General features: G+C 41.5%; 1 protein-coding gene across 2 annotated transcripts in view; it reads left to right on the plus strand.

Annotated features, from left to right (window-relative positions):
• Positions 1-650: 650 nt before the first annotated feature.
• The window catches only part of LOC111666180 (ryanodine receptor 1-like), a 49,426-nt gene continuing 24,631 nt past the window's right edge, over positions 651-25,445 (plus strand). For both annotated transcript variants that reach the window (XM_087178014.1, XM_087178015.1), the window contains exons 1-71: positions 651-830; positions 5,340-5,459; positions 5,554-5,652; positions 5,834-5,854; positions 6,336-6,410; positions 6,553-6,631; positions 6,713-6,825; positions 6,912-7,011; positions 7,105-7,201; positions 7,806-7,880; positions 7,985-8,141; positions 8,257-8,421; positions 8,571-8,692; positions 8,799-8,985; positions 9,117-9,252; positions 9,361-9,456; positions 9,868-9,986; positions 10,155-10,288; positions 10,417-10,658; positions 10,785-10,977; positions 11,089-11,305; positions 11,380-11,484; positions 11,592-11,695; positions 11,779-11,862; positions 11,976-12,135; positions 12,265-12,412; positions 12,562-12,767; positions 12,857-13,031; positions 13,142-13,350; positions 13,462-13,820; positions 13,933-14,062; positions 14,248-14,408; positions 14,509-14,671; positions 14,759-14,845; positions 14,952-15,178; positions 15,278-15,716; positions 15,792-16,373; positions 16,484-16,684; positions 17,153-17,264; positions 17,372-17,515; positions 17,670-17,943; positions 18,050-18,164; positions 18,321-18,453; positions 18,548-18,642; positions 18,721-18,856; positions 18,964-19,150; positions 19,246-19,357; positions 19,465-19,585; positions 19,796-19,965; positions 20,059-20,279; positions 20,367-20,457; positions 20,563-20,703; positions 20,792-20,955; positions 21,053-21,131; positions 21,354-21,443; positions 21,538-21,678; positions 21,757-21,834; positions 21,916-21,991; positions 22,086-22,209; positions 22,575-22,690; positions 22,818-22,885; positions 22,994-23,115; positions 23,272-23,321; positions 23,537-23,597; positions 23,698-23,824; positions 23,943-24,054; positions 24,153-24,234; positions 24,314-24,444; positions 24,545-24,865; positions 24,960-25,200; positions 25,342-25,429. In XM_087178014.1, the coding sequence (XP_087034140.1) occupies positions 783-830; positions 5,340-5,459; positions 5,554-5,652; positions 5,834-5,854; positions 6,336-6,410; positions 6,553-6,631; positions 6,713-6,825; positions 6,912-7,011; positions 7,105-7,201; positions 7,806-7,880; positions 7,985-8,141; positions 8,257-8,421; positions 8,571-8,692; positions 8,799-8,985; positions 9,117-9,252; positions 9,361-9,456; positions 9,868-9,986; positions 10,155-10,288; positions 10,417-10,658; positions 10,785-10,977; positions 11,089-11,305; positions 11,380-11,484; positions 11,592-11,695; positions 11,779-11,862; positions 11,976-12,135; positions 12,265-12,412; positions 12,562-12,767; positions 12,857-13,031; positions 13,142-13,350; positions 13,462-13,820; positions 13,933-14,062; positions 14,248-14,408; positions 14,509-14,671; positions 14,759-14,845; positions 14,952-15,178; positions 15,278-15,716; positions 15,792-16,373; positions 16,484-16,684; positions 17,153-17,264; positions 17,372-17,515; positions 17,670-17,943; positions 18,050-18,164; positions 18,321-18,453; positions 18,548-18,642; positions 18,721-18,856; positions 18,964-19,150; positions 19,246-19,357; positions 19,465-19,585; positions 19,796-19,965; positions 20,059-20,279; positions 20,367-20,457; positions 20,563-20,703; positions 20,792-20,955; positions 21,053-21,131; positions 21,354-21,443; positions 21,538-21,678; positions 21,757-21,834; positions 21,916-21,991; positions 22,086-22,209; positions 22,575-22,690; positions 22,818-22,885; positions 22,994-23,115; positions 23,272-23,321; positions 23,537-23,597; positions 23,698-23,824; positions 23,943-24,054; positions 24,153-24,234; positions 24,314-24,444; positions 24,545-24,865; positions 24,960-25,200; positions 25,342-25,429 (10,458 nt within the window). In that variant the 5' untranslated portion in view covers positions 651-782. The remainder of the gene's footprint in view (positions 831-5,339; positions 5,460-5,553; positions 5,653-5,833; positions 5,855-6,335; positions 6,411-6,552; positions 6,632-6,712; positions 6,826-6,911; positions 7,012-7,104; positions 7,202-7,805; positions 7,881-7,984; positions 8,142-8,256; positions 8,422-8,570; positions 8,693-8,798; positions 8,986-9,116; positions 9,253-9,360; positions 9,457-9,867; positions 9,987-10,154; positions 10,289-10,416; positions 10,659-10,784; positions 10,978-11,088; positions 11,306-11,379; positions 11,485-11,591; positions 11,696-11,778; positions 11,863-11,975; positions 12,136-12,264; positions 12,413-12,561; positions 12,768-12,856; positions 13,032-13,141; positions 13,351-13,461; positions 13,821-13,932; positions 14,063-14,247; positions 14,409-14,508; positions 14,672-14,758; positions 14,846-14,951; positions 15,179-15,277; positions 15,717-15,791; positions 16,374-16,483; positions 16,685-17,152; positions 17,265-17,371; positions 17,516-17,669; positions 17,944-18,049; positions 18,165-18,320; positions 18,454-18,547; positions 18,643-18,720; positions 18,857-18,963; positions 19,151-19,245; positions 19,358-19,464; positions 19,586-19,795; positions 19,966-20,058; positions 20,280-20,366; positions 20,458-20,562; positions 20,704-20,791; positions 20,956-21,052; positions 21,132-21,353; positions 21,444-21,537; positions 21,679-21,756; positions 21,835-21,915; positions 21,992-22,085; positions 22,210-22,574; positions 22,691-22,817; positions 22,886-22,993; positions 23,116-23,271; positions 23,322-23,536; positions 23,598-23,697; positions 23,825-23,942; positions 24,055-24,152; positions 24,235-24,313; positions 24,445-24,544; positions 24,866-24,959; positions 25,201-25,341; positions 25,430-25,445) is intronic.

Raw genomic sequence — 25,445 nt, forward strand, 5'->3', positions numbered from 1 at the left:
TAGTTAAACATAAGAAATATTAGAAATAATATAAATGTATTGTATTTGAATGTAAATTGTATACGTTAATGATTAATTAATTCATTCATTCATTCATTCATTCATTCATAATTAATAATTTATCAATTAACATTTTCATGTCTTGCATCTATTTTTGTTCACAGATGAACACTAACAACACAACCTACAAAGCAACATTACTTCATCTCATAAGTATCCCCCCTGTAACCTGGTAGAATCAATCAGTTTTATTAAACAAACAAAAATAATGTCCCATTCAGTAAGTTCAATAGCAAATAAAGGAAAATTAAAAACGACTAAATTCAAAAAACATTCAAATGATATGTGCCTTACACTCCTATAGTTGAAGTTTGATTTTAAGATAGAGTGTTCTCCTTTTCAAACTCAATTTTGAATTGTTGGCATTATGATACTTCTTATTTTTGAAATTTTATGTCTTACTTCAGTGCAAACATTATTGTAACAACATAGTGCAAGACAATAGTCTGGACACCATAACTTAGGAACATTTGAATGGCTGGTTCAGCTTTGTCAGCTTGCTCCACCTCTTTATGATGCTGTAATGAACAGGAATGAACAGTCAGTCCCTCTGCCTCATAACACAGCCAGACAGGGGCACCGGACCAGCACTACCCTTCGGAAACCTTCACCAACATTGTCTTGTCTTATGTGGTGGGCAGTACAGACACCAGGAGTGACGGAACTTTGAGACAAATCTTTTCCCATTTCTCTCAAGGTTTTGCTGTTAATGACTTGGGAGGATGGCGGAAGGAGCGGATGGAGAGGAAGAGATTCAGTTCCTGCGTACGGTAAGTGATGCTGTCTGCCTCTTCTCCAATAGTTTTAAAACTGTCAGTAAACTTATTCAGTGAACAATGTACAGTACTATGACTTTTGTATACTAAATTGTCACTTCATAACAGTTGATAGACAGGGTAGGGTAACTTTCTTTCCTTGGAGCACAGATTGACAAGGACAGGTGGTTGGTTTTGTTGCCATTGTTATCTATTTATATCCCAACGGGTACTTGATATGTTACTGTGTTGTCACAGAGAAGAAAACTTTCAGTGCCAGGTGGAAGTTAACACACAGACTACGAAAAGCAATTAGACACAGATTTTTGCATATTGCACATTTTGACACAGACACCACTGTTGTAACATTGATAGCCTTTAGGATAATAAATATTCTTTGCAACAGTAGTTGCATGCTACATTTTGTGCAGTTTGTAATGAGGTCACCAGTGCTTGAAGCAGAACATTGCACCTGTGGCTGAGGCAGGGATCCAGATCACAATGGCTTCAGGGTGTAGTGTGAAGTTCTGGACTCAATTGTATGATGCCTTGAGGTTTTATGGGAGTGTGGATGTTTTTTGTCTTGGCATGCAGATTGAAACTCTACAACAGAGCCCACAGAGTCCTCCAACTTCCTGTCGATGCAGTATTGCCATGTTTGTTGCTTTATGTGATTCCAGATCAAATAGTTAGTAGTGTTTTTTGCTTCGGGAGAGAGTGAAAATAGGAACAACTTAAGTATTCTGGGTAGTGTGCTATTATTTATATTTGTTTCAAGAACCATTATGACCTAGACTAGTCCTTTATCTCAAGGACTACTCACCTATTTCCATCTGCCTTTTTAGAAAAAAGTAAATTTGACAGATTACAGTGTCCTGAGTTTAAATTGTTTGAGGGGTAATTACTGAGGGACTTATTTGCATTTTGTTGTTCCTTGGACATATATGGCTACTACAGATGGAGGTCAACTCTTGCAGAGTAATTGTTCTCTGCTATTTATGCAAATATGAGATTCCTATTTTTAAGTCATTGCTGATCACTTACTGTGCATTATGTCAGTGGCCATGTCCCACGTCAAAATTTTCTATGGGTGCATTGGGTGAATCCACAGGGTGTCTGTTTTTTCACAGGTCTTTTTCTTCTGCAGCCCCAGTTTGTGTTTCAGGTATCATGTATTTTTAATATAAATATTTTACGTAAAAAGGTGTCTGTACATTTTGGAGTTCTACTTTGAAGTTATGAAATTTTTACATAATTGATTATACAGCACATGTCATAAAGTATTCAGTTTAAATGGGTTTATTTTTGCTGCACTACTCACCACTGAGCTATCAGATTTCCTTTTTTGAGATCTGGGCCAAAGCTGGCAAAAGGGCATTGTGGCCTTGCATGCAGACTACTCTATGTAACACTCTATTTGGATAGTCAGCACTGAAACTCAACTATTGCAGATGTTCCACATAGTGTCACTTGATTTTCTCTAGACCCTTTAACCCTGACGATAGCATAAGCCAGAAGCTGATTATCTATAGACTCCATTATGAATATCACTTGAAACTCAGTTCCTTACTGTCACTTGAATATAAGTTGTATATCCTAAAATGTGACTGCAGCCTGTATTTTTGCTTATAATATTAATATTATAAACACGTGCAAATAGTTCAAATATGTTTTCTTTTATGTATTTAATCTAAAAAAACACATTTTCAGTTGGCATTGTCTCATGACTTTAGACACAGCAAGAAAGTAAAAATTTGTCAACTAGTGTGTCATAAAGTTACTGTCAGTCTGTTGCTGTTCACCCTGAACTCAGCTGAGTTCTATATTTACTGTGTGAGGATTAGCAGGTTCAAAGCTTGGCCCATTTCAGCACCTGCTTACTTCAGTCCATGTAGGACCTTTACTTCTAAAGTAGTACGGGCAATCTTTATCATCAGACACTGGTTTCAAAACATTTTGTCAGTAGTTCTTACATAGAAAACCGTCTGATAAAAACTGGTGTAAACACACAGCTGCTACAGCCTCATGATGGCATCTGTCTTTCAGTCAGTCAGTCTGTCAGTCTGTTGGTGTTGGAGAACATGAAACTTAATACTTAGCTCTGTCATATGTTATGATCTCTTAATATTTGACTGACTTGTCTTTAGGGTGCCAGAGCTCTCAGATTTTTGCTTCAATCTAATGTCTGTTGTAAATTATTACCAAACTACTGACATGACTTTTATGTCTACTGTATAGGAGAGGTGTTTCATTATAATTGTTAAATAGTATATTTATAGTCCATCTGTTCAGGGCATGAGATTGATGAAGAGGAAACCAACTGCACCAACTCCCTTTTACAACACATCAGTCTCAAACTGTTACACAAGCATGATACAAATTCTGTTTAACTCACGCTTAAACTCAACAATACAACAACAAACAATAGTGGCCATAGTGGCAGAGCTGCCTCGCTGTACTGCAGCTTTACCCTTAAAACAAAGACCACCAAACCTTATCTAAGGTGTGTCATGTTGAGACTGTGAATTTGTCAGTATAATGAAATTTGTCTGGAGTTTGTATACTTCTATTCTAAACTGCTCCTGTTTAACCTGTTTAGTGACTGCAGTGACTGCACTTATAGTGGAGTACTCCACCACCGATTTTTAACTTTGTACATACCATACCAAATTACAGATTTCCTTCCTCAATATATTTTCATTATGTACCAAAACAATTACATTTGTTTTATTGTTAAAAGCAGCAGTTTATATACTGCAGAGTCTGTTGCCAGTTTTCAGCTTCAGAAATACATAGACAAATATATAAACTACATTGAGGCAAAGACTAAATTAGATTAAATTATTGTTGAACCCAGTTGACACTGTTTTTACTAAAATGACATTTGTCACTGAGTGGCATGCATGTGAATGAACCAGAAGCATTTGCAAATAAAAAAAACACAAACTGCTGAGCATGAGGTTTTGAGCTGAGTTGAGTCAAAAATTAAAATCGTGAATATTCCTCTCTTTAGCAAGCTCACTAATTGCATCATTTCAATAGGCAATGTGAGCCAATTTGTTTCCTGGCTGTCAGATCTTAACTATCTGTTGCTTTCCAGAAAGGGACGTGTGAACAGCAGGTGCAGCTGCCTGAAATAGAGAGCTGTGGGGGAGTGGCTGGTGTCTTGGAGCCAGAGAGGAGGGGAGATTAGTACTGCGGCCTGTGAAGGCACAGAGTAATGCACTTACAGAAAAAGTGCATGTGAAGGTCAGGAAAAGTTTCATAGGGAAACAGCTGTTTTTGCAGGTTATTTTACTCTTGCATTGTCCCACATTTTTGTTATTTATTTTGCCCATATTGTATTGTGTTTGATTAAAGGTTTGGTTGCCAAAACACTCTCATTTATGTGGTGAGACGCAGACATCACTCTCTGTGTTCCCAGAGACACCTCTAAATTAGTTTCGCTTGCAATGCCACCCCTCGCAAATGTAGTATGGTATGGGTCATATGGATTTGACCTATCTGAGCCATGAATGGACAGTTTAATGTGCTAACCCATGAAATGTGAAGCTTGTGCTGAGTTCATGAAAGTTGGAAATTACAAGCTCCAACTTGGAGAAAATGATTTGAACATCTGATTTGTTGCTCTGAAAGTTGTGTGGAACTTCATGTCCCCAATTCGCCTGACTTAACATCATTAAAACTACAATAATGGCATCTTCCGAAGTCACAATTCACAAGACTATAAATAAAAGTAAATTCACCTTAGAAATTTTCCATCTTGCTCAGTTGTTACTGTGTTCCCTATAAAACAGCAACAAAGTGCAAAGATGTTACTTCGGACATCCATATTGTTTTCCAGGTTGATCATGTGAACGCACGTTTTCTGAACTCAGATGTTTCCACTTGGGAGTTTCCAAGTTTGCTGTCGTCTTGGACGCAGCAATAATGTGATCTAAGATTTGCAGAATGAATGAAAGGGAAACTCCACAGATTTTACTAATCAAAGTCTGTTTAGACTCGCAGAGTACTACATTACAACATATGTGGAAAAAAAGGATTCAGAAGCTTTTTGTTGCTCCAGAAGGGACTGATTGAAGTCTGATAAATAAAAGTTTGAAAACGGCCCTGCCCTCATCTCTGCTTTAGGCTAGAGGTTTGACAGTAGACGCACCCAAAGCTCCAACTGATCTATTGGCAGTCGAGTTGCATTGTGGGTAAAGTGCAATGTTTTGACCAGGGAGAATAAGGCGTGGAATAAAAAAACACAATGTCTCTGATCTATTTTCATTTGTTCATGTATTTTCTATTTTCATCGCCTTAGAAATTGAAAATACTTTATACATCATACAATACTTTTAACATAAATTATTGCTTTGACTGAGAGTAATCTAAAATCTAAACTGCCATGTTTCCCTCAGATAATTTTGGGTGGAGACCTTTGTTGTATATCAATCTCTCTTGCACTCTCGCCATCTTTTCCTGCAGAATTCCCCCAAAAAAATCCCCCTCCTTCACTTTGGACTTGTTTTGTCATTGTAGGATGATCAAGTGGTGCTGCAGTGCACTGCATCTATTCTGAAGGAACAGATCAAGCTGTGTCTGTCATGTGAAGGGTTTGGGAATCGTCTGTGTTTCCTTGAGACCACCTCGAACGCTCAGGTAGTGAAAGGACACTTCTATGCCTTTTATGTCATTTATTTGAGAATTTTATTTGCTGCTATTCTCCAGGTTTAATGGTTGTGCTGTATTTCAGAATGTCCCTCCAGACCTAGCCATCTGCTGCTTCATTTTGGAGCAGTCCCTGTCTGTGCGGGCGTTACAGGAGATGCTGTCCAACTCGTCTGTGGATGAGGTAAGGCACAATTAGAGAGGAATTAGTAGAGTTTGGTTAAAAGGTGACACTTTTTAATGGTATGTTCTCATGATATAATAAACAAATGCAGAATGTTGTTCCTTCAACAACTGAAACTCACTTTGTTTCGTTTCTGACTTGATGCCCCGTGCTCCTTCACTCCTCCACCTCTCAACCACAGGCTGTCGATCTGGACAAATGGGTACGTGTGATGCGTCCTTCCTTTACACTGTTCCATGAAACTTTTGTCCACTGCTTCAGCCTGAGAGTTTGTGTCATGAAAGTATCACAGCTGCTTTCCATAATCTCTTTAGTGTTATCATAGAGAAACCTAGCTTACAGTACCTCCATTGATATCAAAGGTGACGTCATCATCGATAAACCTCAGCTTCAACCTATTTTTTTCTGCCTTTTTGAAAATTTCTATGTCTAAATCTCTTTGTTTAGCCCGATTCTTGCTTATTTTAACAACTGTAAGATATGGCTGTGGTTTTTATTCCTCCTATTGCACCTGCTTAGAGTCCGTAGACTTGCCCTAGTGTCATTTCAATATTAAGTTGTTAACATGTCACATTGAAGTGGTTTCAAAGGGACAGCTTTGAATATGAAAACCTCCTTTCATCTTTCATCTTTTAAACATTTAATTGACTCTGCCTCTACCTGCCTCCCCCCTCTTCTGTCAGTCATCACAAGGGGGTGGTCACCGAACCCTACTGTACGGACATGCCATCCTCCTGAAACACACTCACTCCAGCATGGTGAGCACCAATTATGTGGCTTCTGCTGCTCTGCCCTGTCTTCTCCTCTAAGCAGCAGTTCTCCTTGAAATGTTTTATTCTCTAAATAGTTTGGAGCGCATATCATCTCATGACCCTCGTTATCCCTCTCTTTATGCTGCAGTACTTGAGCTGTTTGACTACTTCGCGCTCACTGACAGACAAATTGGCTTTTGATGTGGGCTTGCAGGAAGACTCCACAGGTGGCTATGAACTTTACTGCCCATTATGTCCGACACAAACCGATGTAGATTTCTGTATTCTAAATCTTTTGTCCATCACAGGAGAGGCCTGCTGGTGGACCATCCATCCAGCCTCTAAACAAAGGTCTGAAGGCGAGAAGGTCAGGGTGGGAGATGATCTCATTCTTGTCAGTGTTTCTTCAGAGCGATACCTGGTAACCACAATTTGATTTACTTTCACTGTAACTGACAGTGTGTTGTCTACAACTCTTACCAGTATTGCTTCCTGCACTCTTTTCAGCATCTGTCCTATGCCAGTGGTGACTTGATGGTGGATGCTTCCTTCATGCAAACGCTGTGGACCATGACCCCTGTGATGTCTGGGTGTGAGCTAGCTGAAGGTCTGTAATTTTGCTGTTGCTAAAAAAAAAAAACTTTTCTTTTGTTCATGAGCCTGTCCACTCTCTCTTAGCAATGTGGCTCTTGTCTGCTAGGTTTTCTGACTGGAGGATATGTGCTCAGGCTGTTCCATGGTCACATGGACGAGTGCTTGGCAATCCCAGGAGCTGACCAAGGGGACGACCAGCGCAGGTAAGCAATATCTTTTGTTGCTGTACCTTCATAATATATTAAAACACTGTACTGGTTTTGGTTGATTTAGCTCTACACTTTATGCTACTCTCAACCATTTTCTGAAGCATACCATATGTTTTACGGTATGTTCCTTACTTTATAAAACACACCTCTGTAGTTGCATGTTTTGTGATGCATGGTGGCAGCTCTACCACACCTGAGACTTGAGTTTGGCTGTGAAACAGCCAAGTAGCAAATGTTTTAATGAACAAGACAAACTTTTATCCTCATCCTATGATGTTGGCTCATTATTTTCTCTGCTTGGTTAGATTTTTTGGCAACATTATGAAAGTTTTTCAGCAGCTTAAATCGTATCATGTCATGTGGTCATTGAACACACCATCAAGGAGTTTTCAGAGTGGTCCCTCGCTTGCCTTCTACATTACTAAATAGTGATGGAATAAAAGACAAATGTCCATTGCTATGTGCTACCTATCTGAAGATTTGGTTATCGTGGTTTGTTGACATAAACTAAAAAACACTGAAATATATCAAAGTATTTACAAATTTGTCCACCTTTGTGCCACATCATTGACTTTCATGTTTTTGTTAATTTTCCCAGAGTTGCTCATTATGAAGGAGGGGCTGTATGCAGTCATGCCCGATCCTTATGGAGACTTGAGCCACTACGTATCGGGTGAGTGTCTTGATTCCTTGCGTCTAACAACACGTGTTTTACAATCACTCACTTTAAGTGACTGAACAATATGCTGCTTCTCATTCATTTGTGCCTGTTGGTAGTTGGAGCGGAGGTCATATTAAATGGGGCCAGTCTTTCCGGATACGTCACATAACAACAGGCAGGTACCTTTGTCTGGATGAAGAGAAAGGACTGCTGTTGGTTGACCCAGAGAAGGCAGTTTCCAAGATGGCAGCCTTCTGCTTCAGAATTTCAAAGGTCATTGTCATGCAAAGTCAACTGTGTGAGAATTCTACATGTTTGAGACTGCGTTGTGCTGTATAGAGATTCTTTGCAGGCGTAATGAAGAACACACTTTTTATTTATACTACAGGAAAAAATTGAACTGACCCAGAAGCGAGATGTGGAAGGCATGGGCACGCCTGAGATTAAGTATGGAGAGTCCATGTGCTTCGTACAGCATGTGTCATCAGGCCTCTGGCTCACATATGCTGCTGTTGATGCTAAATCTGCCCGTCTGGGTCCTCTGAAGAGGAAGGTAAAGCAGGATTATACATCAAGATGGTCAGCAAAATATAGACTCAATTTGACAACTCAATCACATTTGACAAGTCAGCATCCAGTGCAGGAATGTATGAGTGTTGATTACATACTTGGGTTTTAAGGGAACCTGTATTCAATTCTCAGGCCATACTCCATAAAGAAGGTCACATGGATGATGCACTCACAGTGGCTAGATCTCAGACCGAAGAGTCCCAAGCTGCCAGAATGATTTTCAGCACAACAGGCCTCTTCAACCAGTTCATCAAGTAGCACTACTTCAGTTATATTTTACTCAAATTGGTAGTAGTTTTGGCTTTTTAGATACAGCATGCTGGTTGTGGTATTCACATCATGCTCTATTCATGTCTTCAGAGGTCTAGATGCACTGAGTGGGAAAAACAAATCTGCCAATCCCCCATCTCTGCCGATGGACACAGTGGTGCTCTCCCTGCAGGATCTCATTTTCTACTTCCGACCCCCTGAGGAGGAGCTGGAGCACGAGGACAAACAGTTCAAGCTTCGCTCCCTTAAGAACAGACAGAACCTATTCCAGGAAGAGGTTGGTCTACGTACTGAGGAATGAATTTTATGAAAATGTAGAACTGCTGCATTTTTCAATATAAATTTAGTTTGGTTGATTTATTTCCACTTGTATTTCAGTTTTATATGAATGTTTATTGTTTTGAACAGGGAATGATTACTCATGTTCTGGACTGTGTCGATCGGCTCAATGTCTACAACACGGCAGCCCACTTCTCAGAGTATGCTGGGGAGGAAGCCGCAGAGTCATGGAAGGAGATAGTAAATTTACTGTATGAATTGCTAGGTACAGTGATTTTAGATTAGTCATTTATGTTTCCCATATCCAGCCATCTTTTTTGTTTGTGAATACAATGCATTAACAAACTCTTTCTGCTTCTCTTCTTCTATGAAGCGTCTTTGATCAGAGGCAATCGTGCTAACTGTGCCCTGTTTTGTGACAACCTTGACTGGCTGGTCAGTAAATTGGATCGTTTGGAGGCATCTTCAGGTATCAAAGACGAATAGAAGCTCATTTAAATGCTCAATGTACATTTAGTTTCTTGTTTTCTCTCCCCAGATGCCAACATATTATTAGCTTGACCACATAACATACTAGTATAAACTAGTCATTTGTCTTCATCATCAATCAGTTGAAGCTGAATTTTACTGGTTCCAAACAGCATACACTGGGCGATCAAAGCAATATGACAGTATGATGCAATTTAAAAGAATATTCATGCAACAAACACTAACTATGTGAAGCTTGTAATGTTTTGTAAAGACGGTGCCAACGAGGTCTTAATTAAACTCTCTTTTTTTGTGGGTTTATTAAATGATATTGTGCTTTTCTACCATACCATCCAAAATACATGTACTTCCAATGTTTATGTATTTATATATTGTCACATCTTTATGACAGGGATCCTGGAGGTGTTGTACTGTGTACTGATTGAGAGTCCAGAGGTGCTGAATATTATCCAGGAGAATCACATCAAATCAATCATCTCGCTGCTGGATAAGCATGGACGCAATCATAAGGTCAGGAACATGTAGCACTGTTTGTTGAGTATGTTGGAGAACACTAAATGTCTGAGTTGATTGTAGCTCACATCTTTATCCACATAGATAGATTAATATAGCAAATCTCAAGCTACAAGGCAGCACCAGAATAACTGTCATCAATTTCTGTCTCCATTGTTTTGCCAGGTGCTGGATGTGCTCTGTTCTCTGTGTGTGTGTAACGGGGTGGCTGTAAGGTCAAATCAGAATCTCATCACAGAGAATCTACTTCCAGGTCGTGACCTTCTACTTCAAACCAACATTATCAATTATGTAACCAGGTGGGTAAGTTTGTATGAGCACACTTCAGTACAGGCTCAAAATGCTTTGTGCTCTTTCTTGTGTCCTGAGGCCCAGTTATCTAAACAGCTGCTCTAAATTAGATATTTGTTTTGTAATCCACTTTTAGCATGAGACCCAACATTTTCCTTGGAACGTGTGAAGGATCCACTCAGTATAAGAAGTGGTATTTTGAGGTCATGGTGGACCATGTGGAGCCATTCCTTTCAGCACAGCCATATCACCTGCGTGTGGGTTGGGCTCTGACAGAGGGCTACAGTCCTTACCCCGGTGGAGGGGAAGGCTGGGGGGGCAACGGGGTTGGGGATGACCTCTACTCCTACGGTTTTGACGGGCTTCACCTCTGGTCAGGTAAAGTGAACGTGGTATGACTTTTAGAAGTAGTCTTTTGCATCAGCGCCAGCACAGGCTCATTCTTTGATCTTATGCATTTGTGCCCATACCACTTACTAATTCACTTGCTCTGTGTGTATACAGGACGCGTTCCACGACATGTGGCCACACCCAGTCAGCACATCCTGGCAGGAGAGGACGTGGTCAGCTGCTGTTTGGATCTGAGCGTGCCCAGTATTTCCTTCCGTATCAATGGACATCCTGTTCGGGGAATGTTTGAGAACTTCAACCTGGATGGCCTGTTCTTCCCCGTTGTCAGCTTCTCTGCAGGCATTAAGTAGGATGTTGTGAATTATAAATTAAAGACCATGAATTTATTTTTTGTATAATGAGGGCAGTACAATTATGACATATTAGACTTATGTGAATTTTCCTCTCTAACTTCAAGGTTGCGATTTCTTCTCGGAGGGCGTCATGGGGATTTCAAGTTCCTCCCACCTCCAGGCTATGCGCCTTGCTATGAAGCAGTGCTGCCCAGGGACCGTTTGCGGATTGAGCCCATCAAGGAGTATAAGCATGATTTCGATGGCATCCGCAACCTGTTGGGTCCAACTCAGTCCCTCTCACATACAGCCTTCACTCCTTGCCCTGTGGACACTATACAGGTAAACCCTATACCCTATTCCATCTCTTTTTCATCTTCACTTTTTCCACTGCACTGAGTTCATTATCCTTTCAGATTGTACTTCCTCCTCACTTGGAGCGCATTCGAGAGAAGCTTGCAGAAAATAGCCACGAGTTATGGGCTGTTACTCGCATTGAACAAGGATGGACATATGGGCCAGTGAGTGTTTTCAGTGTTGATTATCTTTCCCATAGAAAATGTTGTTGTGTACACTAACAATTTGCTTATAAAATCTTTGCACTTTACTTTTTAAAATCAATGTCAAGTTTCGTGATGACAACAAGAAGCTGCACCCCTGTCTGGTGGATTTCCAGAGTCTGCCTGAACCAGAGAAGAACTACAATTTAGCCATGTCAGGAGAGACACTCAAGTAAGTCAGTGCCTTCACTTAATTAACACTGCTTGGCTTTTGTCTTTTTGTATTTCTAATGCCTAGTATGATTCGTTTCAAAGGACTCTGCTGGCACTAGGCTGTCATGTAGGAATGGGAGATGAGAAAGCAGAGGAGAATCTGAAAAGGACCAAGCTCCCCAAAACGTGAGCTGCTAGATATAAATTTATTTTGATTCGTTTTGTGACGTTACCTCTCTTTTATCATATATACTGTTAATGGTCTTGTAAAGCTTCTGATCTAAAAGCATTTTTTTTAGTTACATACAGAGTAATGGATATAAACCAGCCCCTCTGGACCTCAACCACGTCAAGCTGACTCCTAATCAAAACACTCTTGTGGAGAGACTGGCAGAAAACGGACACAATGTGTGGGCAAGAGACAGAGTTCGCCAGGGCTGGACATACAGTATTGTGCAGGTACCATAATTCTTTTATGAAGAAGTCCCTATAATAATAATAATAATAATAATAATAATGTGTAGATATTTTTGATGGATACAAGTTTTAATATTACTTTTTCATGTTTAATATTATTTTGTTGTGTAGGATATAATGAACAAGCGCAATCCCCGTCTGGTTCCTTACAACCTACTGGATGAAAAGACTAAAAAGACCAATAGAGACACAGTTTGTGCAGCTGTTCGCACTCTCATTGGATATGGTTACAACATAGAACCACCCGACCAGGAGAGCAGTAAGTTTGCATGGCTATCTATAAGAGGGATGGCAGGAATATTTGTTTATTTTGTTATGTAGTCCTACAAATTAATCATTAGCACTACAGGCATTTTATTGAATCCACAAACTTTTCCTTCAAATGCTATCGTGTCTGTGTTAATGTAGGCGGGCATGGACCAGGCAGCGGCCGTGGAGATAAGATCAGAGTGTTCAGAGCAGAGAAATCTTATGCTATCACACAGGGGAAGTGGTACTTTGAGTTTGAGGCTGTGACAGTCGGGGAGATGAGAGTGGGCTGGGCCAGGCCCAGTGTTCGCGCAGACACTGAACTTGGTGCAGATGAGTTGGCATACGTCTTCAATGGTTTCAAGGTGGGAGAAAGATTTAGTTTACATGCTTGTGAAGGATGCCAAAGCCTCTGTTAAACTAAACTCTAAAACGATGATGTTTTCTTTTTCAGGCCCAACGTTGGCATGTGGGAAATGAGCCATTTGGTCGTCAGTGGCAATCTGGTGATGTGGTGGGTTGTATGATCGACCTCACAGAGATGAACATCATGTTTACACTCAATGGAGAAATGTTGATCAGTGACTCAGGCTCAGAGATGGCCTTTAAGGATATCGAGATAGGAGAGGGTAAGTACACTTACAAGTAAAAGCAAATGTTCTCAGTTAGAGACATATGATATTTGCACATGTGGGTTTGTGTTTTAATGCATGTCCATGCATGTATTGAACATCCCTAGGCTTCATACCTGTGTGCAGTCTGGGCCTGTCCCAGGTTGGAAGGATCAACTTGGGTCAGAACGTCAGTAGTCTTAGTTACTTTACCATCTGTGGCCTGCAGGAGGGATTTGAACCCTTTGCTATCAACATGAAAAGAGACATTACCATGTGGTTCAGCAAGAGCCTTCCCCAATACATCATTGTGCCTACTGAGCATCCTCACATTGAGGTATTGTGCATTAGTTGTCACCCTGTTTTGACGAAATATGTATTTGTTCCCATTTTGAATAAGTCATTATTTTCTGGATCACCACCTTGCTCCCTTTTGTTTATGCTCTAGGTGTCCCGTGTTGATGGGACAGTGGAGACTGCTCCTTGTCTCAAAGTTACGCACAAGACATTCGGATCTCAGAACGCCAACACAGATCTGATATTCTTCAGACTCAGCATGCCAGTTGAGTTTCATGAGACCTTCAAAGTCCCAGCAGGGACCACCCTTCTTACTCGTACCCTGACCATCCCTGAGGATGAGGTGGTAGAGGTGGACCCAGACTCTGACTTTGAAATACTCAAGAAGTCAGCCAGTCGCAAAGAGCAGGAGGAGGAAAAGAAAGAACCCTCTGTGCCTAAAGAGACCCCTGCCATCAAAAATGGAGAGAATGAGAAGGACGCCTCTACTGAGAAAAGCAAGAAGAAAGGGTCAGTACTGATTCATGCAGAGTGACTTGAAGAGGGAATTTAGAAGGCTACAGCTGGGATACTGTTTTTACATTTTCATTCATAGTGAGTAATTGCTGCTGTTCATTTCCAGATTCCTATTCAAGGCTAAAAAGGCAGCATTAATCACACCACCACCTGTTGTTCCCACCATGCCCCGCTTAGTGGAAGATGTGGTGCCAGATGACAGGGATGACATGGACATCATCCTCAACACCACTACAGTATGACTATGACTTAAATTTATATGGCTACCATATTCGTAACCATTTGCTCATTTGTGCTTACAGTATTTTTCATATTTAACTTGCCTGTCAGTACTCTACTGACTTTAATCTTTGTGTTGAATTCATCTTCAACTGAAATTGTACTAATCTTTATCCCCCCCACCACCCTCTTCCTTAACCAGTACTATTATTCTGTGCGAGTGTTTGCGGGGCAGGAGCCCAGTGGCGTGTGGGTGGGCTGGATCACACCTGACTATCACCAGTATGACCTTCACTTTGACATCAGCAAAGTGAGAAATGTAACAGTCACTGTAGGTGATGATAAAGGCAACATTCATGACAGGTATGTTTCTCTTGTAGAAAACAAAAAACAGTGTGTTTTCATTATTAAAATAATAAAATGCAATAAATACTGGCTTCTGATCTTTTCCTGTCTTCCTCAGTATAAAACGCAGTAACTGCTACATGGTATGGGGAGGGGAGTTCAGCAGCTCCCAGCAGACCCGAGTCAGTCAGGAGGATTTTGTGATTGGCTGTCTTATTGATTTGGACACAGGACTCATGACTTTCACTGCTAATGGAAAAGAGATAAACACTTTTTACCAGGTCAGAAAAGCTTCAATCTAGTGTTTATACAGTTTTTTATAAAGCCTTGGTCATTTCATGCAACCATGTTATGTTCCCTTCTTGCAGGTGGAGCCCAACACAAAACTGTTCCCAGCTGTCTTTGTCCTTCCTTCCAATCAGAATATGATTCAGTTCGAACTTGGCAAGCTCAAGGTCAGTCTGCGCCAATCCTCACAATCAAGATATCTCATATTTCTGACTTTTATTGTTAACCGTCTTCTGTAATACATCATTTTTCTCCCTTTACTTTTCTTGCCAGAACATTATGCCGATCTCTACCGCCATGTTCCGGAGTGAACGCAAGAACCCTGTCCCCCAGTGTCCTCCAAGACTGGATGTCCAAATGTTAACCCCTGTCATCTGGAGCCGCATGCCCAACCACTTCCTGGCTCCAGAGACAGGGCGTGTTAGTGAGAGACTGGGCTGGATGGTGCAGTGTCAGGAGCCACTTACCATGATGGCCCTCCACATCCCAGAGGAGAACAGGTTAGAACTACATCACTCAGCATTTATCTGTTGCATTGCAAGGAGTTAGAAAAGTGTGCTGTTTTTTCCCAACAAAGTTAACCCCTTGGTATTCTCTAGGTGTATTGACATCCTGGAGCTGTCTGAACGTATGGACTTGCTGAAGTTCCACTATCACACTCTGAAGCTGTATGGTTCAGTGTGTGCCTTGGGAAACAACCGTGTGGCTCACGCTCTGTGCAGCCACGTGGATGAATCCCAGCTCTTCTACGCCATCGAGGACACCTACCTACCTGGGCCAATGAGGAGTGGCTTTTATGATCTGCTAATCAGCATGCACCTGGAGTCTGCCAAGAGAAACAGGCTGGGAACCAACAAGGAATTTATAGTCCCGATGACTGATGAAACACGCAGTATCACTCTGTACTCGGACAAATCTCATGCTTTACCTGGTGTCGGCCTCACTACATGTCTACGCCCCAAACTCCATTTCTCTTCTACTGGGTTTGTGGGAACAGATCAAGACATCTACACACTGAGTCCAGTCATCCCCTTACAGGTGAGGTGGAACAGGTTTGGCATTTTAGGGAAATTCTGGAGTCACTAATAATCATAAGTTTGCTTGTATCTCCAGGTGCTAAAGACCACGGCCTTGAACATGCTGATTGAGGCTGTGCAAGATGGAGGTCAAGCCATGAGAGATCCTGTGGGAGGCAGTGTTGAATTTCATTTTGTTCCAATCCTGAAGCTCATCAGTACTCTCCTCATCATGGGTGTGTTCGATGATGAAGATGTCACACACATCCTGAAGATGATTGAGCCCACAGTCTTCAGTACCAAGAAGGCGGAGGAGCCTGCTGAGGAGAATGCCAAGTTGAAGGAAGAGAAGGAACAGAAAGCTCCCCCAAAAGAAGGAGCAGTGAAGGAAGAAGAGCAGGAAGCCGTGGGTGAAGAAGAACAAGAGGAATATGAGGATGATGGTTTGGGTGAAGAGGAGGAGGAGGAGGAAGAAATGGAGGAGGAGGAAGATTTAGAGGAGTCAGAATCCATTATGCCACAAGAAGAACCGGTGAACAAGACAGAGCAAGTAAATGGCGAAAAAGGTGCAGAGGAAACAGAAAAAGAGATGAAACCTGTAGAGACAGGTGAGGCGAAAGAAGAACATCTAGAACAAGGACTTTTCCAGATGAAGCTTCCAGAGTCTGTCAAACTGCAGGTATTTCTAGTCTCTTTTTTTAAAGATTATACAAAAAAGCTCCTTTTTCCAATAACACTGTTAATATCTGCTGTGTAGTATTAGTCATTCATGTTGCGTTTGTCCTTTAGATGTGTACTCTGCTGCAGTATTTCTGTGACTGTGAGCTACGTCACAGAGTGGAGGCCATAACCGCCTTTTCAGACCAGTTCGTCAGCCGGATACAGTCCAACCAGAGACAGCGCTACAATGAACTTATGCTGGCCTTCACCATGACTGCTGCCGAGACTGCCCGCAAGACCCGTGAATTTCGGTCCCCACCACAAGAGCAGGTAAACTCAGAAAAATGCAGAGAGTAGAGAACATTTGTTGATTGTTTAGTTGCATTAAGAATTGTTCATTCAACAGAAATCCCCATTCTGAAAATGCAGCCTGCCATTCAGTGGTGTATTTTATTTTGTTCTGGTACAAAAATTGCCAAATCGTAGGTAGCATAAAATCAAATTCAGAAGATTTCAGTGCAGCTGTTTTAAAATGTACTCAGCTGCTCACTGCCAACATAACTCATGTCCACAATATCCTGCCAAAGAAACTAATTTCAGCAAGTGTTTACATGCAAGAACTTTATCTTTCTTTTTGAGACAGAATATACTCCTCGAAGAATAAATCCCCCTCATTAGGTCACTCGTCTATTTTGTTTGAGTTTGAATTTTTTTTTTTTTCCATAACTATGATAAGCCCTTTTGGGCTTTTGAAAATAAATGACTTTCTTGTATTACTTGGTTCTTGCTCTTGTGAAGGTCAACATGCTCATGAACTTCAAGAATTGCACTGAGGATGAAGAGTGCCCTGTCCCCGATGAGGTCCGCGAATCCATGCTGGCTTTTCACAATGCTCTGCTGGCACACTGCGGTCAGTTTTCACCTACAGTATCAAGTCTACCAACATCCGCATTTAAAATTAACACTGCAGATGGCAGATTTTGACATAAGTTACAATACCTTATTTAAAACTCTCAGGTGTTCATATTGAAGAAGAAGAGCAAGAGGAAGAAGTGGATAATTCTCTCCGCGGACGATTGCTCCGTATGTTGGAAAAGGTGAAGAAATTCCGGGAGAAGAAGGTTGAGGTGGAACCTGAGCCTCAGGAAGATAAAAAACCAAGTGAGTTATGAGTTATAGATAGAGGATTTGTTGAACATTTGTCGTCTGCTCTTCAACAAAACAGTGCTGCTTTATCCCTCTTTCATCCCCTGACCGCAATCAGTGCATAGTATCTTTTGTATTCTCGCTTAACCCTTTGTACTCTGTTTACCAGGCACGTTACAGGAGCTGATTTCCCATACTATGATCCATTGGGCCCAGGAGTCATTTATCCAGAACCCTGAGCTGGTGCGCATGATGTTCAGCCTCCTTCACAGGCAGTATGATGGGCTGGGAGAGCTCATGCGTGCCCTTCCCAAGGCCTACACCATCAACGCAGTGTCAATTCAGGACACCATGGACCTGCTGGAGTGCTTGGGACAGATCCGCTCCTTGCTTATTGTCCAGATGGGTCCAGAAGAAGAGAGGCTTATGATCCAAAGCATCGGGTTGATATAAGATTTGATTTATTCTGATTACTTTGCCTTGAAGTGAATTGTCTGTTAAATGTATGTCACTGAAACTATACAGTAACTTAATTTTTGTCTCCCTTAGGAACATCATGAGTAACAAAGTTTTCTATCAGCACCCCAACTTGATGAGAGCTCTGGGCATGCATGAAACTGTCATGGAGGTCATGGTTAATGTACTGGGCGGTGGGGACTCAAAGGTATATTTTTTGTTCCACCCACTTGCATTGTAACTATTTTACATTTAGAGATCGACCTTGCTTTTTGATACCACCAACAAATAGACAAAAGAAGGCAATAAGACCAACCTCATATATTACTTAACTTTACATTTGCATCATTCCTTCTTCCAACAGGAGATCAGATTCCCTCGAGTGGTGACCAACTGTTGCCGCTTTCTCTGCTATTTCTGTCGCATCAGTCGTCAAAATCAGCGCTCTATGTTTGACCACCTCAGCTACCTTCTCCAGAACAGTGGCATCGGCCTTGGTGATTGTCTTTGTTAAGTTCCAGCATTATTCTTGATGTGTTATTCTTGAAGAGTTAACTGTGATAAACCTCTACATTATTTGCTGTTCTGTAGGAATGCGTGGCTCCACCCCCCTGGACGTGGCTGCAGCCTCTTGTATCGACAACAACGAGCTTGCATTGGCTCTCCAAGAGCAGGACCTAGAAATGGTAAAATTTTAATCAATATGCACAAAATAAGCATTGCATAAGATTGTCCATCACTTGAGTACACTGATGTCTTTCCAGGTGGTGAAGTATTTAGCTGGATGTGGACTGCAGAGCTGTCCAATGCTACTGTCTAAAGGATACCCTGACATCGGCTGGAATCCTTGTGGTGGAGAGAAATACCTTGACTTTCTTCGTTTTGCTGTATTTGTCAACGGTCTGATTCTTACTTTGTTACAAAATGCAGTGTGTAATTCTAATGCCCATATTATTTCTGTTTTTCTCCCTTATAAATAACACAGTGTGTTTCTTTCCCTACTGTAGGGGAGAGCGTAGAAGAGAATGCCAATGTGGTGGTACGTCTCCTCATTCGCAGGCCTGAGTGCTTTGGTCCAGCCCTGAGAGGGGAGGGTGGCAATGGTCTGCTGGCTGCAATAGAGGAAGCTATCAAAATATCAGAGGACCCTGCAAGGGATGGCCCTAGTGTTAAGAAAGACAGACGCTTTCCCATGTAAGAGCTTTTAACTTTTGTTCAAAGGCCTGATTGTATTTAATGAGTGTAGCTGTAGCAGCAAGATTTATAGCCACTATCTTTTTATCTGGTAGGTTTGGAGGAGAGGAGCAGCATGAGGAGAACAGGGTGCACCTTGGAAATGCTATCATGTCTTTCTATTCTGCCCTTATTGACTTGCTGGGACGCTGTGCTCCTGAGATGCACGTAAGCTACCATACTGGACTTATTAAACAGGCGTAGAAACAAAGAACAGATACAAGAATAGGAAATCTTATTGAAAATGTCTTTATAGAGACTCTTTGTCTCAACAGTTGATCCAGGCTGGTAAGGGAGAGGCTCTGAGGATCAGGGCCATTCTGCGGTCTCTGGTCCCTCTTGAGGATCTGGTGGGAGTCATCAGCCTTCCTGTTCAGATACCTTCTTTTGGAAAAGGTAAACACTTGAGAGACCATATTGTACTGGTTTCTTTAATCAGTGTTTATTCATTTAATCAACACAGTGCTTATTCAAGGTTTAACAACGTGTACTGTTACCAGTGTACAGCCGGATGCTGAACGCTTTGTCATACCATCAGATCACTTCTGTCCAACTTAACATGTTAATAATCGTTTTTCAAAATGTTTTTTCCCACTTCGTGCTTAGACAACAGCATCATAGAGCCAAAGATGTCAGCCAGTTTTGTGCCAGATCACAAGGCTCCTATGGTGCTGTTCCTGGACAGAGTGTATGGTATTGACAACCAGGATTTCCTGCTCCATGTGCTGGAAGTAGGCTTTCTGCCTGACATGAGGGCTGCTGCCTCTCTGGACACGGTGAGCCTCAATCAATCAAACAGTCGTATTGTATAATGTCCTTGGAGTGGAGAGCAGGATTATAATCTTACTGTTGGGCTTAATTCACCGCAGGTTAACTTCAGCACTACAGAGATGGCCCTCGCTTTGAACCGCTACCTGTGTTCTGCTGTGTTGCCACTAATCACCAAGTGTGCCCCACTCTTTGCTGGCAGTGACCACCGAGCCATAATGATCGACTCCATGTTGCACACAATCTACCGGCTGTCTCGTGGACGAGCCTTCACGAAGGCCCAAAGAGACATCATTGAAGAGTGCCTCATGGCTTTGTGCAAGTGAGTTTAATATCATGGCAAACCTTTCATGTCAATTAATATTGCACGGTTCACAGTGGAAGTTAACTTTGTTTATCTTTCTTTCAGACATCTACGTCCATCCATGCTTCAGCACCTGCTCAGACGGCTGGTGTTCGACGTACCCATTCTCAATGAGTATGCCAAAATGCCTTTGAAGGTATGATGAACTTTAAACTATTAAAACCATTATTTCCCTGTAATTTCATGTTCTTCTGCTATTAATTTTTTCACTTTTCACTTTTATATTTTTGTTGTCCTGCAGCTTTTGACCAATCATTATGAGCGTTGTTGGAAATATTATTGCCTCCCCAATGGTTGGGCCAACTTTGGAGTCGCATCAGAAGAGGAGCTGCATCTCACTCGAAAACTGTTTTGGGGGATCTTTGAATCACTTGCACACAAGGTGCAACTCCTGCTATATGAGATTTTTCTTGTTCCAGATAATAGATGGTGTATGGACATATTGTAAAACCTTGTTATTGTGATTGCAGAAATTTGATGCTGAGATTTTCAAAATTTCAATGCCATGCATCTGCTCCATTGCTGGAGCCATTCCTCCCGACTATGTAGATGCCAGCTACTCCTCCAAAACAGAGAAAAAGGCATCAGTGGATGCAGAGGGAAACTTTGATCCTAAACCAGTAGAGACCACAAAGTGAGAGGGTTTTTGTCATTATGCCTTCCAAGACATAAATTATCTCTCTGTACAATAATTAAAGCCACATGTACTCTGATCCTTCCTCCATCCACAGCACTATCATCCCTGAGAGACTGGATCCCTTTATCAACAAATATGCTGAATATACACATGATAAATGGGCCTTTGAAAAGGTAGACCTTTTATTTTCACCTGCTGTTATCACTCACAATAGTCTGATACGGTTCTTCAGGAGCATCATATTTGGTTAGTTTGATCAGGACAGCTTTACTTTATATGCTAGAAAGTTAAAATGCCAAATGAATTTATACTTACTGCAAGTAAGAAGGAAGCCATTATATTTGCAAGCATGAAGAACAGCTGTAATACATATTGTGTATGCATCTATTTTTCAGATCCAGAATAACTGGTCTTATGGTGAGGTGCTGGATGAAAATGCAAAAACTCATCCGATGCTGAGACCGTACAAGACCTTCTCAGAGAAGGTAGGTTCCCTGTCACACTGTGCAGTTAATCCTCCAGCGCTTTTACTTCATCTGTCTCTGCTTCTGATCACTCTGATCTACATCCTTCTGGCAGGACAAAGAGATCTACCGTTGGCCGATCAAAGAGTCAATCAAAGCCATGCTTGCATGGGAGTGGAACCTAGATAAAGCCAGAGAGGAAGAAGAGTCAGAGAAGAAGAAAGTGGCAGCACGAAAAATCTCACAGACTGCTCAGGTAAAGAGCAGTTGGATGAATGTACAAATATTACTGCTATTCCAGCAGAGTTTATAATGATACCTCTCTCTGTTCTAGGCAACCTATGACCCAAGTCATGGCTACAGCCCACAGCCCATTGATATCTCACACATGGCTCTTTCAAGAGACCTGCAGGTAAGTGGCAGTAAGTGTTTGAAGCATACGTGCTATAATCTTAACATCTGATCAGTAATCAGAGTTCATATCTGTTCACAGTCTATGGCAGAGCAACTGGCAGAAAATTACCACAACACATGGGGACGGAAGAAAAAGTTGGAGCTTCAGGCCAAAGGTAAGATTTTATTTTAGCGGAGGGAACTTAAACATATGGAAAATTTGATATTCGTTTGTTTCTTCAAGAGTTTTGATTGTGTTTGTTTGTGTAGGAGGTGGAACACATCCTCTACTGGTGCCCTATGATACTCTGACAGCAAAAGAAAAGGCACGAGATCGAGAGAAGGCTTATGAGCTGCTCAAGTTCCTGCAGCTGAATGGATACGCTGTCACAAGGTAAAATGCAAGAGAACAATTTCTGTACGACATCCAGCAGGGGATTGTGTTTGTTTCATTCTATTAAAAGTTATTTTCTAACATATTTCCTGTTGACTGTATTATGTTTCCCAAGAAGATTACAAAAATACTTACAGAACAAGACAGAAAAACAGAAACATAGCAAGCATCCTATTTTTTAGTTTTAGGTAGTAATTAATGTTTCTGTTATGTTCTGTATGATCATAGATTCTTTGTCTATAAGGGAACCAGTATTGAGCTTACATTATGGTTTGAAAGTTTCCTCTTGAAATTATGTTTTAAGATGTACTACATATTCTCTTTTGTTAAAAAAGGATAAAGAGTTAAAGTCTGTTTCACTTTAGGGGCCTGAAAGACATGGAGTCTGACATCTCTTCCATTGAGAAGAGATTTGCTTATGGTTTCCTGCAGAAGCTGCTGAAGTGGATGGAAATTGCCCAGGAGTTCATCGCTCATCTTGGTACTGTTGGGCAAGAATGAACAACAGATACTGTAACATCTGAGAGATCTTTATTGATGCAACTTAAAGTAGATCTTGATCGCCAGTGTTATTGCAATATCATCATATTTTACTATGTGTTTCACAGAGGCTGTTGTGAGCAGTGGACGAGTGGAAAAGTCTCCTCATGAACAGGAAATCAAATTCTTTGCCAAGGTGAAACTGTTGTTTTAAGCTAATGTGGGCACAATTTTGAAGACCCAGCTTGTCCTCGTTGCTGTACTGTGAAAACTCACTATCTCTGAAACTGTCTGTCTCTCTCAGATCTTGATGCCTCTAATCAACCAGTATTTCAAAAACCACTGCCTCTACTTCTTGTCAACACCTGCAAAGGTTCTGGGTAGTGGTGGCCATTCTTCCAATAAGGAGAAGGAGATGATTGCAAGGTGATCTCTCTCTTATATAGAAATAACAACACAGAAATGTTCTGTTATGTATTCTTTTCATATATCACTTTCCCCCTTTTATCAGCATTTCTTTTTTCTCGCATTTTCCTTTCCTTCATTTTCCTTTCCTTCCTTTTCCTTTCCTTCTCATCATAGTATCTTCTGTAAAATGTCCGCTCTGGTGAGACACAGAGTTTCTCTCTTTGGTAAGATGTCAGTTTCTCAGCGTCAATCTTTCTGAATCTTGTCACTCTTTTTCATGTTTCTCGTATGTGGCCGTATTTTGTTGGCTGTAATTTATTTTTCAGTCATCCAGGCTAGAGCAAGTGCAGTTGCTCTAGTTGTATATGCGTGAACAGTATGTGGTGATCTGGATTCTATAAAAGACATCATAACAGCAGAGCTGTATTTGTATGTGCAGGAACGGATGCTTCAGCAATTGTTAACTGTCTTCACATTCTGGCACGATCATTGGATGCAAGGTTTACTATTTTTAATTTTCTTACAATACGCATAACACCATTATGATAAATATGTTTTTGTTAAGTTTTTGATTATAATTTTTCTTATTTACTTTATTAGGACAGTGATGAAGTCGGGGCCTGAGATTGTGAAAGCAGGGCTGCGGTCGTTCTTTGAAAGTGCTGCTGATGATATAGAGAAGATGGTAGAGAACCTCAAACTAGGCAAAGTATCCAAGGGCAATCAGGTCAGAGAGGAGCACAGCATTTGAACTGGCCTTGAACATATTTCTATTTGTGATCTGATAAAAACTGGACCTTATATATCCTGAGTCCATGACCGTGTTCTGCTTCTCTCCTTTAAAGCAAGTTAAAGGCGTGTCCCAGAACATTAACTACACTACCATTGCCCTGCTCCCAGTGCTTACCTCCCTGTTTGATCACATCGCTCAGCACCAGTTTGGAGATGACGTCATGCGTAAGTGTTTCCCGTCAGTGCTATTTCTGATTTCACATGGTGTTTATTTATTGATTTATCCTGACACTACTGTACCTGTCTCTGCCGGTGGAATACAGTGGACGACCTGCAGATGTCATGTTATCGCATCATGTGCAGCATCTACTCCTTAGGGACTGTCAAGAATCCACATGTTGAGAGGTAACATCCACATCTGCATTCAGTACAATCTGTTAAGTAACTTGGTAGCATTTTCCTCACTTGTCTTTTACACTTACAGGCAGAGACCAGCTCTTGGAGAGTGTTTGGCTCACCTCGCAGCAGCTATGCCAGTGGCTTACTTAGAACCCCTTCTTAATGAATTCAACGCTTTCTCTGTCTACACCACAAAGACCCCCAGAGAGAGAGCCAGTGAGTGCAATACCCTTTTTCTCAGATTTGTTTTCTGTCTAAAAAAAAGTCTTGTTTCAGAATGTTCTTTCATTTACTACTTCTCTTATGAATGCCACAGTCTTGGGCCTCCCCAATGAGGTCCAGGAATTATGTCCAGACATCCCAGAGCTGGATGCTCTGCTGAAGGAGATTGGGGACTTGGCAGAGTCAGGGGCTCGTTATACTGAAATGCCTCATGTGATTGAAATCACTCTGCCCATGCTGTGTAACTACCTGCCTCGCTGGTGGGAGAGAGGACTTGAAAACTTCCCTGAGATGGAGGGCCGGCTTTGCACTGAGGTCACATCAGAACACCTTAATCAGCTGCTGGGCAGCATCATGAAAATTGTAGTTAATAACTTGGGTATTGATGAGGCCTCCTGGATGAAGAGGTTGGCTGGTGAGCACCATTTTGAACTCTATTAATGTGTCAGTGCATACACCTGAGTGAGTTTTTGAACAAGTGAGATGACTGCGTTTGTTTTCTTTCCTAGTGTTTTCACAGCCCATTGTCAGCAGGGCAAAGCCAGAAATGCTCAAGTCCCACTTCATCCCAACAATGGAGAAGCTGAAGAAACGCACCTCCAAGGTGGTGGCTGAAGAGGACCATTTGCGGATGGAGGGGAAATCAGAGGGAGATGAAGAAGACGGCACTATACGTGATGAGTTTGCTGTCCTCTGCAGAGACTTGTATGCCCTCTACCCTCTGCTTATTCGCTATGTGGACAACAACAGGTATAATGAAGTTATACCCACCAACAAGCTTTGAACTATAAATTCTACCTGGAACATAGAGCACCTAACTTTTCAGATATTGTTCATTAACCAAACTTGTTGTGACTTTGGGGCGCCTTAAAGTAATTTGCTCTGCTACAGGGCAAGGTGGCTGACATGCCCAGACCCAGATGCGGAAGAGCTCTTTCGAATGGTCGGAGAAGTCTTTATTTTCTGGTCCAAATCTCATGTGAGTATCTTCATTT

Source organism: Seriola lalandi, unplaced genomic scaffold (genome assembly GCF_002814215.2).
Source record: "Seriola lalandi dorsalis isolate HSWRI2012SDOR001 ecotype SW California unplaced genomic scaffold, Sedor1 jcf7180002054672, whole genome shotgun sequence".
Lineage (NCBI taxonomy): Eukaryota > Metazoa > Chordata > Actinopteri > Carangiformes > Carangidae > Seriola > Seriola lalandi.